We start from the raw sequence: 12547 nt of genomic DNA, 5'->3' as shown, positions 1-12547 counted from the left end.
CACTGGCTGAGCCCAATCTCACCCAGCCGAGCTGGCTTCCTCTCCCAGATACCTTGGCCTCTGCAGGGCTCTATTCCCGACCCCATGGGCCAGGTCTCCCTGCTTGGCTTCCTCTCCCAGACACCTCGGCCTCTTCAGGGCTCTATTCCTGACACTGTGGGCCAGGTCTCCCTGCTTGGCTTCCTCTCCTAGACACCTCGGCCTCTGCGGGGCTCTATTCCTGTCCCCATGGGCCAGGTCTCCCTGCTGTGCCCCACTGGGCTCACTCCTGTGGATCTGACCCTTGGAGGGCATCACTTTTGACAGCCACACCCCATATGAGGAGGGACACAGAGGGAGACCTCAATGGCTCTCCAGGAAAAAGGACAGTCCGCACCCACGTAAGTAAGGTCAATCAATTCAGCGTGAAGAACCACAAGTGATCCACCAGGGAGTAAGCATAGCAATTCTTCTCAAGGTCCTAAGCCAGCTTTTCCCTGACCCGTGGCATACTTCTGGGACGGTTTCCCCTGCACTAAGTTGGTGTTAATTAGTGAAAAATATCTAATGCAAGCTCATTTTAACTTTAGCTTAAAGCTAAACATAATTAGGAAGATAAATCAGCCACTTAAAAGACAATTCAGTGAAGATACACAAACGATTTTAGGGTCATCTGCTGGTTTGGGTTACTGGCCTCGAGCTCCCAGCACTCTGCAATATGTGGGCAGAGCAGGCAGGAGTCAGGGAACACCTGCCGAGGAATTTCTTGATGGATCCATCAGGGCAAGACAACCGGAGCTGGCAGTTTGCCTGCAAAGGTTCTGAGAAGTAGCAAGGATAACTGCGTGGCCAGTGCCAGGTAATGTTACCTGGGAAGGCTTCCCCAGGGGGGCAAGTTGAGAATGCAGAGAGGGGTGTGGTTGGTGAAGGGGGTCAGAAGGGCATTTGGGTGATGAGAACAGTGTGAGTACATGTGCTCTCGGGTCCGCTCCCTGCCCTGACCAGCTGCTGTCAGTTCCGGCTCATGGCAACCCCATGTGTGTCAGAGTAGAAATGAGCTCCATAGGGTTTTCGATGGCTGATATCGTAGAAGTAGATCACCAGGCCTGTCTCCGAGGTGCCAACTTTTTAGTTAACCACGACAGCGTTAACCTTTTATACCACTCAGGGACTCCAAACCAGTTGGTTGAATTGATTCTAATTCATAGTGATCCCATGTGTGTCAAAAAAGAGCCGTGCTGCACGGGATTTTCAATGCTGATTTTTTGGAATTAGATCACTAGGCCCTTCTGGGTGGACTCCAACCTCCAACCTCCCGTTTAGCAGCCAATCACGTTAACTGTTTGCACCACCCAGGGGCTCCATGCCTGCCCTACTAACGAGCTAGATCAGTTGCCGATTCCAAGGGGAAGGCTCTGCTCACCTGGCTGCTACCTTGCCCAGGTGTGGTGCCCCTGCTCTCTGGGGTCACCTGCGTGGTACTGGAGCCCAGTGCATGAAAGAGCTCAAGCCTAGGAGTCAGACTCACCGCAGTTCCCACCCAGCTCCACTACTGACCAGCAGTATGACCTTATCCTCTCTGCCCCTCAGTTTCCTCATCTGTAAAATGGAAAACTGCTGCGTTGTTGGGAACATTGAATGAAATAATATATTCTAAAAGGGCTGGCATGTCTGGTATTAAGTGCTTGATAAATAAAACCCACCAACACCCCCTTCCCACTGTGCTGTAATTTATTTTCTCTTTATCTCCTCCGTTAGACTTAGGGCACGGGCTATGTTTAATTCATCTGTAAATTTCTGGCACCTGGCACATAGCAGGCTCTCGGTAATACCTGTGGAAGGAATGAACACACTGTGGAAATCTCCAGACAGTCCAAAAGCAGCCAAGGTGACCTCCTGGGGTGTGGAGTTAAGGACACTCACAGCCTGTCCTGGAAGATCCACACAAAGGCAAAGAGTCCTGGTCCCCGCCCCTGCCCCGACCATCTCTTACTCACTGCTGAAAACAAAGCAAAAGGGACACTTATCTCACCTCCCACCCGCCCAGCCAGACCAGCAAGGGGCCCGACAGAATGATGACCATGGTACAAGCTGTGCTGTCCCGCCCAGCCAGACCAGCAAGGGGCCCGACAGAATGATGACCATGGTACAAGCTGTGCCGGCGGCGATGAGCATACAGATGAGTGGGAGAGCCAGGCCAGGGAGAAGAACATTTAGAAAAGCCAGAGGCTCTTTTCCAGGGATCACCAGCAAGTCCACAGACACCCCGGGTTTCAGAGCAGGAGAGAGAAAACTAGGATGGCAGCTGCTGCAGCAAAGGCTGACTGACTGATCATAGTGCGGGTGGAGGGGGGTGGGGGGAGGGGAATAGGGTGGGGCTGGGGGAGGGAGCAGGGAGGCCAAGGTGACTTGGCCTGCCCAGGCTGGGGAAGGGGTCTCAGGACCTTGCCAGGGGCAGAGGCAGGAGGTCAGCCAGGACCCGCCCCTGGCTGGTTGGCTTTCTGCCCTGCTCTTTCCTCAACCCAGCTTGGATTGGAAGCCTTTCTCAGATCAGGCTTTGTACAGGCTGAGAAAAGGGATGCAGGTCTGGCTCCCAGCCAAGGTGGGGCAGCATCCCAAGGGGCGACACTCTGTTGAGGGGGCAGAGGGCAGCTGGGATGGGAATCCCATTGGGGCCCCAGGGGGCCAGGAAGTGGCCACTAAGAGCACGATATGGATCCCCGGAAGTTACCTAGATCCTGCATCCCCGTGACATCTGCCCCCATGCTGCCACGGGGAAGAATCCTCTCCCCTGCTTGGCATGGATTTCTGCAGCTGGGAATTGTGAGTTTGTCTGTCTCCTGAATTAGGCTACGAGCTTCCCAGGGCCTGCCTGGCCACAAACACACTTTAAATGTTTTTGGAAGTTTTAGAGGGAAGAGGTGGCCCCAGGAGGCAACCCCCAAGGGGCACCTGCATTTGTAGCAGGACGCAAGCCTTGTGCTTAGACCTAAGGTGGAATCCCAGCTAGCCTCTCTTGAGTTCTATGATCTCGTGCTTTCTCTGAGCCTCAGGGAAAGGGCCACTTCTTTGCAAGGTGTTGTAGACTGAATTAATTAAAGGAGCTAATATGCAAAGTGCCTATCTCTTAACAATGTTAGCCCTCTTAATAGAAATCCCTTTAATCTGCACGCATTACTCAACTTCTCCAAGTGCGTTCTGCTGGCCTTGCATCCAATCCTCAGAGGAATCTATGAAAGTAATCAGGAAGACAAATTATCCCCATTTTACAGATGAAGAAATGGAGCCTAGCAAGAGCAAATGATTTTTCCTAGATCACCCAGTAATGGAGGAAAGGGAGGACCAGGGCAAGAATGAGGGCACCCAGGTCTCCCAGCCAAGCACTCCTTTCCCTGGCAGTGGCTTGGGCCTCCTGAAACCTCTGCCCAACAGGCCTTCCATTGCTCCCCACAAAACCAAGAAGGTTATGAAGAAGGCACCCATTTTTCAGGGCATCCTCCACAGAGGAGCCAAGCCTGTTCTTCCTCTTCTCCAAAGAGGGAAGCACAGCCCAAGGCCATGATGACATCGTGGCTAATGCTCAGCACCACCCCCCAGTCTACTGGGCCTCCTCCCCCAGCGAGAGAAAAAGGAAGTTGGGGAGTCGCTTTCCACACTGCCCTTGGGCCCTTTGGCCTGCTGTGCAGTGGTCAGGCCCTTCTGGAGGACTGTGCAGGGAAGTGCCCTCAGGGAACCCCAGGTTAGGACCCTGCACCTTCCTGTCCAGTCTCTCTCTGCCATTGCAGACACCAGTGAAGACCCCGGACTGAGGATTAGACGTCACGGTCTCCTGGAGACAGCGTGAAGGCAAGCAGACAGTCACCCTGTCAAGCTGCCACCACAATCAAGGCCAACAGAAAAATGGGAGAAGTGGAGCAGTGGGCAGCTGCTCCCCTCCTACTCAAAGGAGGAAACATGAAACACATGCACACACAGGCCCTCCAACCCTACCAATGACAGGCAATTCCAAACTCAAATCTCCTGGCTGGGGCAACCCCACTTCTTGGGAGGAAATACCATGGTAGTTTGTATGACACTTTCTGGAGTCCCTTGGTGGTGCAAAGGTTAAGGAGCTAGACTGCTAGCCGAAAGGTTGACAGTTTGAGTCTATCCAGAGGTGCCTCAGAAGAAAAGCCTAGTGATCTACTCCTCATAAATCAGCCACTGAAAACCCTATGGTGTGCAGTGCTACGCTGACACACGTGGGATCGCCATGAGTTGGGGTCGACTCAATGCAGCTGGCAGTGGTGGTGGACGATCCTTCCTAGGTGTCCTCAGCTTTCACATGGAGTTCTCCCCTTGGTTTTCACAACCATCCAGAAACCTACGTATTATTCTCTCTATTTTACGGGGGAGGAGTCTCAGAGATTTGCCAGAGAGACCACAGTGAGTATGTGGCTAAGTCAGGACAGAACCCGCAACTTTTCCACTTCAGAGCCTGTCGCCTGTCCTTGACATGAATCAGTGTTTCTTGCTCAGGTCTTCCAGCTCCTCGGATCAGTATGTGTAAAGGAGAGTCAGGACTCAACAGCCAAACATAGGGCTTGACAAGGATGCCCCGACAGGCTTGGGCAAGATCCTGTAGGATTGCCAAAAAAACCAAACCTGCTGCTGTCGCTCCAACTCATAGCAACCAAAGAGGATGGTAGAACTGCTCCATCTTTCTCCCATGGAGGGCTGGTGGGTTCGAACTGCCGACCTTCAGTTAGCAGCCTAGCACTTTAACCACTGTGCCACCAAGGCTCCCTGGAACTGCAGCTCTGCCATTATCCACCAGCCTTAATGGGACAGGGGCTCTGGAACTGCCCAGATGCAAAGCTTATGTGGATGGGTCACCTGCAGAGGGGAAGAAGGTTAGGCCGAGGGGGCATCTGGAGCTGCCCAGAGAGGCCCTCTCTTCGCTCTGCCCTCTCCGTGGGGACTGGAGGGTAAGGATGGGAGCCAGCGGCAGGAGAAAAAAAACGATGCAGTCTGTGCATTTAAATCAGGCTTTTAAAAGGCAGCTCAGAAGCTCCTGGATAAAGTCAGGTGTCCTCTGAGATGAAAGGCGAGGGGAACGGGGAAAGGAGGGAGGTGGCAAGGCATTAGGAACAGGTTGAGAACTGGGGGCACAGGACTGGACAACATTTCCTTCTGTTATACACGAGGTCACCATGAGCTGGAGCTGACTCTGAGGGCAGCTAACAACTCCGATGAGGTGGTGAGGAAGCAATGAGTGCAATTCTCAGACTCTCAGATTTCACAAACCAGTAACATTTTTAATATGTAATTTTTTTTTTTTTTTTTGGTATCAGCTTTGTCTCTAGATCCCAATGCCCAGCACAGTGCCTGGTGCAGAAAAGGTGTCAGAACTGTGTGCTGGATAGAGCTGCGTGAGGGAGGCACCAACTGGGGCTCGTGGGGTAAGGCAGTGGGCTCTACTGCAAAGCTGAGTCTCCTGGTGAGGTAGGCCTATGACTTTAAGGCTTTGCCACACCTCCTGGGCATCTGGATCCCAGCCGGTCACACCCATCAGCTGCTCAGCCTAGGAGGCCAGGCCCCTAGCCTGAGGCCTTTCCTCAACTGTCTGATCCAGCCCTGCCCCTCGCTCACCCCCAGCATACAGCCTTCTCTTTGCTGCCAGGCAGCTTGCTACAATGGGGATAAAGAAGCCCCTGGGTAATGCGCAACTCAGCCGGAGACTCCTCCAAACCCCTGCTTCTCCAGAGGGATGGGTGGCCAGCAGTAGACGGTTTCAGTCATTTAAACAAATACTTGACTGCCTGCAACAGCCGAGGCCACGCTGAGTCCTTGCAAAAGGAGACCAAGAGAAGTCCAGACAGTCTCTGCTCTCCCAAAGCTTCCAGTCCAGGAGGAGGAAGAAACGGCTCTCACCAAGCTAGCTGTTGCCAAACAAAGTGGGACACACGAGGAGCCGCGTCAGAGAACAAAACATTGCCTTTGGATGAAGAATTTGGTAAAGTGCCAGGGAAGAGGTGGCATCTGAGCCAGGCTATGAAGGAAAGGGGACAAACATGTCAAGAGGCAGAGATGGGGCTGGGGATGGCCTGGCCACTCACTTCACTCTTTTCTCCAATCGGCTAGGTGGTCCTATTCCACTAGCGACAGAAATAAAAAGAGCAGCTCCTAGTTAAAAATGACTACCTATTATAACTCCCTCTCCTGGGTTGTTTTTATAATCTTCACGGGGTCAGTGCTAATCCTGGCCAAGGACCTAGAGAAGCTGTGTAACCTTCTTGTCCCTGGTCTAAAAGACAAGTCATTCCACCCTTTCGGACCTCAGAGGGCTTGTCTATGGAATGGAGATAATACCCTCTTACATGGTCATTGAGGCTCAGAGGAAATGGGTGTTTGTGGTAAACTACGAAGAACTGGGTAGCTGGTACATTTGGGTGTGGGGCCCATAAACACAGGGGTCAACAGTCAGTCTCTGGGTGAGGGAAGCATTAAGTTTTCCTCTGTTCCTGAAGCTCTCCAAACCTGCCCACAAAAAAAACCAAACCCACTGCTGTGGAGTCAATTCCGACTCTTGGTGACCCCATGTGTTACAGGGTAGAATTGTTTCCTAGCATTTTCTTGCTGTGATCTTTACGGAAGCACATCTCCAGGCCTTTCTTTTGCAGTGCCGCTGGGTGGGTTCGAACCACCAACCTTTAGGTTAATGGTCTAGCACAAACTGTTTGCGCCACCCAGTGACTTGCCCAGCAGGCTCAAAAATGGAAGCCACTCGTCACAAGGGAGGTTGGGCACCAGGATGGGTGGATGGCTTGGTGCAATCTCACCCTCCCTGCTGAGTTCAGACACGCTTGTAGACAGGTTTTCAGCATCAAAGGTCCTGCCCTAACTGGGTTTGGGGCTGGATTACTGCCCCTCCTGCCACACCCTGTGTCGAGCACTCATCATGTTACGTTATAATGATGGCTTAACAGACTACTACGCTAGTTAAGAGCAGTGATGCCTTTTATGTCTGTTTTCTACCTAAGTGCTATCTGTTGAGTGGCCAGAAGGAAGCCCGATCCTTCCTAGTCCCAGCTCATCCAAATTATGGTTGTTTGGTCCTCTTACTCTGGTTTTGTAAATAAGAACCAAGAGTTCCCCTGTCTACACAGTCTTGTTTTTAAGACCACTCGCTGGTAGTTACAATGATCTTAGCGGCCCGAACACTGGCACATTGCCCTGGTCTTCTCTGTGAGCATGGGCCAGGCAAAGAGTTCACTTCTGGGTCCCTGAAGGCATCTTTCTGCCTGAGGTTTAAGCTGAAAAAGTACATCATTCAGTGAACTAAAATAATCAGATAACTCAAGGGGAAAAAATCAGCAAGAAAAAACCCCACCCCAGAAGTAAACACAGCAGAGTGTTTGAATGCTGGTAATTGAGACCAGGCCTAGGAAGGCTTTCTGCCATCCGCAGAGGCCCAGAGACCAGAGAACTTATACGCACCTGCTCAAAGGCCTTTGTCTAGCCCACAGGGTCCCACCTCCACAACCTGGTTGGTTTTCTCACTGGCCACCCCCTCAGCCCTTCCTCTCCAATCTGTATTTTGAAATTGTCCCCCCATAATTAGGCCCCTCCTTCCCTGCCATCGAGTTGACTCCCAGTCATGAGGACCAGGTGTGGAATCTCTCACCACGGACAAGTCACAGCAACTCCCCCTGGGCCTCAGCTCCTGTCACTTGGGAATAAAAAACAAAGCCACCTCACAAGCTTATTCTGGGTTTTAAATGAGATAAAATGTGACACTGTGTGGCATAGTCCTCATGCAAGCATGTCACTGTGCCTCCCCTCCACGAAGTCACTGTATCTCTGCACATAAACCACTGCACACTGCGCCCTACCCAGCCTCCAGTCAGCCAGGATCTGACAGGAAACTCTCTCCCTCAGGGTGAAAAGGAAGAAGGAAGAATCTAATTTATTGGCCACAGAGGGTTGCTTGCCAGTTGGACAAGCAGGGTTGGAGGAGGGGCAGGCAGTGGTGGTCAGAGGGTGTAGCCCTGACAACAGAAGGTAGGGATCTGGGTTCTTGTCCTGGGTCTTCCTATTATCAACCACATGACCTTTGGGCAAGTCCTTTTCCTTCTCTGTGCTTCAGTTGCCTCACCTGTGAAACAGGGTCAAGCTCTCTGTCCTACCTGCTTTACGGGGTCTTTGAGAAGATCCTGTACAGACTGACATGACAGGCAGTAATTCAAAGCGGCAGGATGGGGGCCCAGAGGGTCTGGGAGTTGGGGGAGGTACCCAGAACAGAATTACCAAAAAAAAAAAAAAAAACCTAAACCCACTGCCATCAAGTTGATTACGACTCATAGCGACCCTACAGGACAGAGTAGAACTGCCCCATAGAGTTTCCAAGGAGCGCCTGGTGGATTCAAACTACTGACATTTTGGTTAGCAGCCGTAGCACTTAACCACTATACCACCAGGGTTTCCAGAACAGAGTTAGAAGCTGCTTTTTCCAGGGGGTGGTCACTGGCCTTGGACCCAGTTTTAGTACTCCTACGCCAGGCCCCACACAGTACTCAGCTCCACCACGACAACTCTCTCTTCCAGCCAATCACATTTCCTTGCTTTTCTAGAGCAAAAATGTCCGGCTCCTGCTTCTGCCTCTGAACCAACAAACTGCCCACTTTCCTTTTCTCTTCCCTTCCAACTCTGCAATTCGCCTCCCTCAGGACACCGTCTCAGATCAGGCAAGTCCAGCCTCAAAAACTCTTTTTCCCCCCCCGCCAACAAATCCCCTAGCATGTGAGTAAGTCCTTGGAGGGCAAAGGCCACAGCTTACAGCCTTTGCTTGGCTAGCGCTAGCACGCAGCAGGCAGTCAGGATACAACTACTGGTTAATAGGTCTCTGGGTGGTACGAGCTGTTGCACTTGACTACTAACAAAGAAGACTGGCCGGTCGAACCCACCCAGCGGCACCAGGGAAGACAGGCCTGGTGATCTGTTTCCATAAGATTATAGCCAAGAAAACCCTACGGAGCAGTTTTACTCTGTAACACATGGGGTCACCATGAGTCGAAATCAACTCTAAGGCGATGGGGTTTGTTTGCTTTCAGATACGTATTATTGGTTCACAATTGTGAAAACTTCTGCTGTTAGATATTTAAAGAGACAAGAAGATCCCGTGGCACAAGAGTCTTATCATTCCACATGGGACTAACCTGTTGAACCCATAGCCGTCAAGCTGATTCCGACTCATAGCAACCCTATAGGACAGAGTAGAACTGCCCCATAGGGCTTCCAATGAGCAGGTGGTAGATGTGAACAGCTGGCCTTTCAGTTAGCAGCCTGAGCTCTTAACCACTACACCACCAGGGCTCCAAAACCAAACTTGTTCCTATCGAGTCAATTCTAACTCATATGGGACTAGAAGGCCCAACTGGCAGGGGCCCAGCCCCTCGCTTTTGTAACAGGGATACATAGCCTGAGATGGCCAGGCCAGCTCCTCTCAAACTCCTTGCCTTAATCCTGCCATACCAGCACTTCAGCAGCAGAGCAGGATGGCCCAGTGGTTAAGAGCAAGGACTTTGGTGTCTGAATCCCCGCTTAGCCACTTAACTAGCTATGTGACTTTAGGCAAGTAACTTAGCTGTTCTGAATCCTGATTTCTTCTTTTCTAAACATAAGGAAGTCCCTGGGTAGTGCAAAAAGTTAACATGCTCGGCTGCTATCTGAAAGGTTGAAGGTTGGAACCCACCCAGAGGCTTGTGGAAAGAAAGGCCTAAAGATCTACTTCCTCAAAAATCAGCCACTGAAAGCCCTATGGAGCGCAATTCTAGTCTGACACACGTGGGGCCACCATGAGTCGGAATCGACTTGACAGCAACTGGCGAACAGAAGGAAAATGCCTATCTCGCTGAGTTGTTGTAAAAAGTGAATAAGAAAAGGCAGGTAAATCATTAGCACAGTGGCTGAGACATTAAATGCTGAATAAACCGAGGCTTTGTTAGTCTTACAGCATGAGACTGACCCCAGCTACAACCTGCTGCCCATTACTGCCACCCACTTCCCTTTCCCCTCCTGTGTTCAAACTTGCCTTTCTCTCCTGCAGAATGCAATATACAAAGACAGCTCAGTCAGACAAGGAGGAATGACTTAGAGAGGTAGGGTGGAAATACGGACAGTGAAAAGTTAACCCTTCCTTGTAGCTGCCAGTCTAGCCAACAACCTAGATCACCCCTTCCACGAAGAAGGGTCCCATCACTGGTCTTCCTGGGTTCACCTTCCCTTCTTCACGGGCAACAGGACTCCAACCACTCGTCCAGCTGATTTAGTACAGCGAACCCGAGCCGCTCCTCTAGTATATTCTGAATTGGGCGTGACAGGCTGCTGGTGTTTCTTAACAAATTTCAGTGTAGGGAGCCTGATTTAGCAAGTAAAAATAAAGGATGCCCAATTAAATCTGAATTTCTGGATAATCAACAAATATTTTTCTAATACAAAAATTTTCTTTTTTTTAGTATTTAGAAAGTATTTGTTGTTTATCTGAAATTCAAATTTAACTGGGGATCCTGCATTTTATCTGAAAACTCTACCCAGGTACCAATACCCAAGGGCACAGAGTAAAGGTTAAAATCTCCCCCTGCCCCACCATCTACCGGTTCTGCCAGTATTCTAACCAGCCACCCTGGAATGGCCCCTTCCTTTCAACTGTCAAGCAGAGCAGATGCGGTTAAGCGGGAGTTTCTTCCTGAGCTGCTGGGCTCAGCTACCTTGTCAAAGTGCCTAGCACGGTGCCAGGCACATATAGATGCTCAGAATATATTCCCTTACTTACTCCAGACAGCTTGAGCTCTAGTACCCGGTCGGGGTCGGAGAGGTGGGTGAATGTGAGGTTTGAGTCCAGCCTTGACTCTGGGGGGGGCTTCCAGAGAGGCTGGCGGGGGGGGGGGTGTCCCTATCCCCACTTCCTGGGGTTGTTCTGAAGATCAAATGAGAAATGGCCACGGAAGTGTTTTGTAAATCACTGGGCAGCCCACAGGTTATTACCGAGTGGCCCACTTTACCACAGGGCCTCAGCCCCCACATTCCCTAAGGAGAGGGAAGCCACAGGGAAGTAAAAACAGAGCAGAGAAAAGCCAGTGCCTCTGGACACTGTCATAAGGATGACTAACATCTGTCCAGCACCTTCTAATTTGCCAAACAAGTTCACATCCATCCTCTCTGGAGGCCACCACAGGCCCAAAAGGTGACGGCGGTCAGGGCCCATTTTCCAGAAGGCTGTTAGGGAGGCTGGCCCAGGCCCAGGCTCTGAAGTCGGGCCTGGCCCAAGGGACCTGAGGCTGGGGTCCCCTTCAACGGGGGCGAGGTAAAAGGCCTACCTTCTGGGCCTGTTGGACCATCTGCCTGACCACCTGCTTGAGGTGGGGCGCCTTCTCTTCCTTGGGGGGGTGGGTGAAGAGGGTGACACGGCTCACGCCACGGTAGAAGCCAGTGTCGGTCCAGCCCAGGTCCAGCGGGGGCACCTCGGTGTCGGAGCGGTCGGGCCAGTAGGCCAGGGACTCGGCGGGCTCGGGGGCGGCCTGCGCCGGGGCCTTGGTCTTGTTCTTGCCACGGGCGGGGGCGGCATCTTCGTAGGGGCTCCAGGCGGCGCGGAGGGCCTGGCGCTCCTGGCTGGACAGGAAGTCCCGCAACTGCTCCTTCTGGACCCGCTCGCGGTAGGCCTGCTCGCCGCCACCCAGCAGCGCCTCCAGCGCGGCCCGCCGCCGCTCGCAGTAGTAGAAGGCGGCCTGCGCCTCGGTCACCCTCTCGTTCACGTGCGCCTCGTCCAGGCAGCTCAGCTGCGACTCGGCCATGGCGACCCGGCCGCCCGCCCCAGCCCCTGCCCTCGGCCCCGGGTCCCACCAGCGCACCTGGAGCCGCCGAGGGGCGGGGCGCCTCACCTGGCCGCGGGCTCGGCCTCCGCCCACCCTGCGGCCGCGCGCCGGCCAATCCGCTCCGGCCCGACGAGGGCGCGGCTGTCGGGCGGGGACAGGCGGCCGCGCCCCCCTTCCCTGCCGGAGCGAACGGCGCGGGGACCTTGGGGCGTCCTCCGCGGGTGTTTCCGGGGCTGGGTTCTAGAACGGGGCCGTGGTGAGGCCCACGTGCGACTCCCGATCCACTCCCGCCTCTGGGCCCGACCCTTCAACCGGGGAAAGGTCAGCAAGCTAACCCTTCCCACGGCCAGCCCCTGCCAGGCCGGTCGCGTGAACGCTTTCTTTTTCGCCCCCGCAGGTAGGGCCCCGAGCACGTGGTCTGGCCCGGGCGCCTCGGGGCCGCCGCTCTAACCATCCTCCGTCGAGGGTCTGGGGCCAAAGCAGAGCTTGTCCAGCAGGCGGTGGCTGGACGGATTATGCCGGCTGGGAAGGGGGCGGTTGGTGAGTGCGCGCAAAATGGTGATGAAAGCCCCGGCTCACCGCCCACGCGTCCCAGTTCTGGGACTAGAGGCCTCCAGGGGCTGTCAATCCAACACCTTCACCGCTGTAAAAATTTCTTAAAAAAGAAAGAAAAGCCACCCAAACACAGAAAGAATGGAAGCAACTGTGGTGGAATT

The 12547-nt window shown here is 53.2% G+C and overlaps 1 protein-coding gene across 2 annotated transcripts in view; it reads right to left on the bottom strand.

The window, feature by feature from the left end:
- The window catches only part of FAM83F (family with sequence similarity 83 member F), a 37794-nt gene extending 25864 nt beyond the window's left edge, over positions 1–11930 (bottom strand). For both annotated transcript variants that reach the window (XR_007517505.1, XM_049885198.1), the window contains exon 1: positions 11337–11930. Coding sequence is in view for 1 of the 2 variants with exons in the window: in XM_049885198.1 (XP_049741155.1) it covers positions 11337–11810 (474 nt within the window). In the remaining variant the exon portion in view is untranslated. The remainder of the gene's footprint in view (positions 1–11336) is intronic.
- Positions 11931–12547: the final 617 nt, after the last annotated feature.

The sequence above is a fragment of the Elephas maximus genome, chromosome 4 (assembly GCF_024166365.1).
Source record: "Elephas maximus indicus isolate mEleMax1 chromosome 4, mEleMax1 primary haplotype, whole genome shotgun sequence".
NCBI lineage: Eukaryota > Metazoa > Chordata > Mammalia > Proboscidea > Elephantidae > Elephas > Elephas maximus.
Note: the sequence above shows the minus strand (reverse complement) of the source record. Positions and strands in the feature narration are given on the sequence as shown.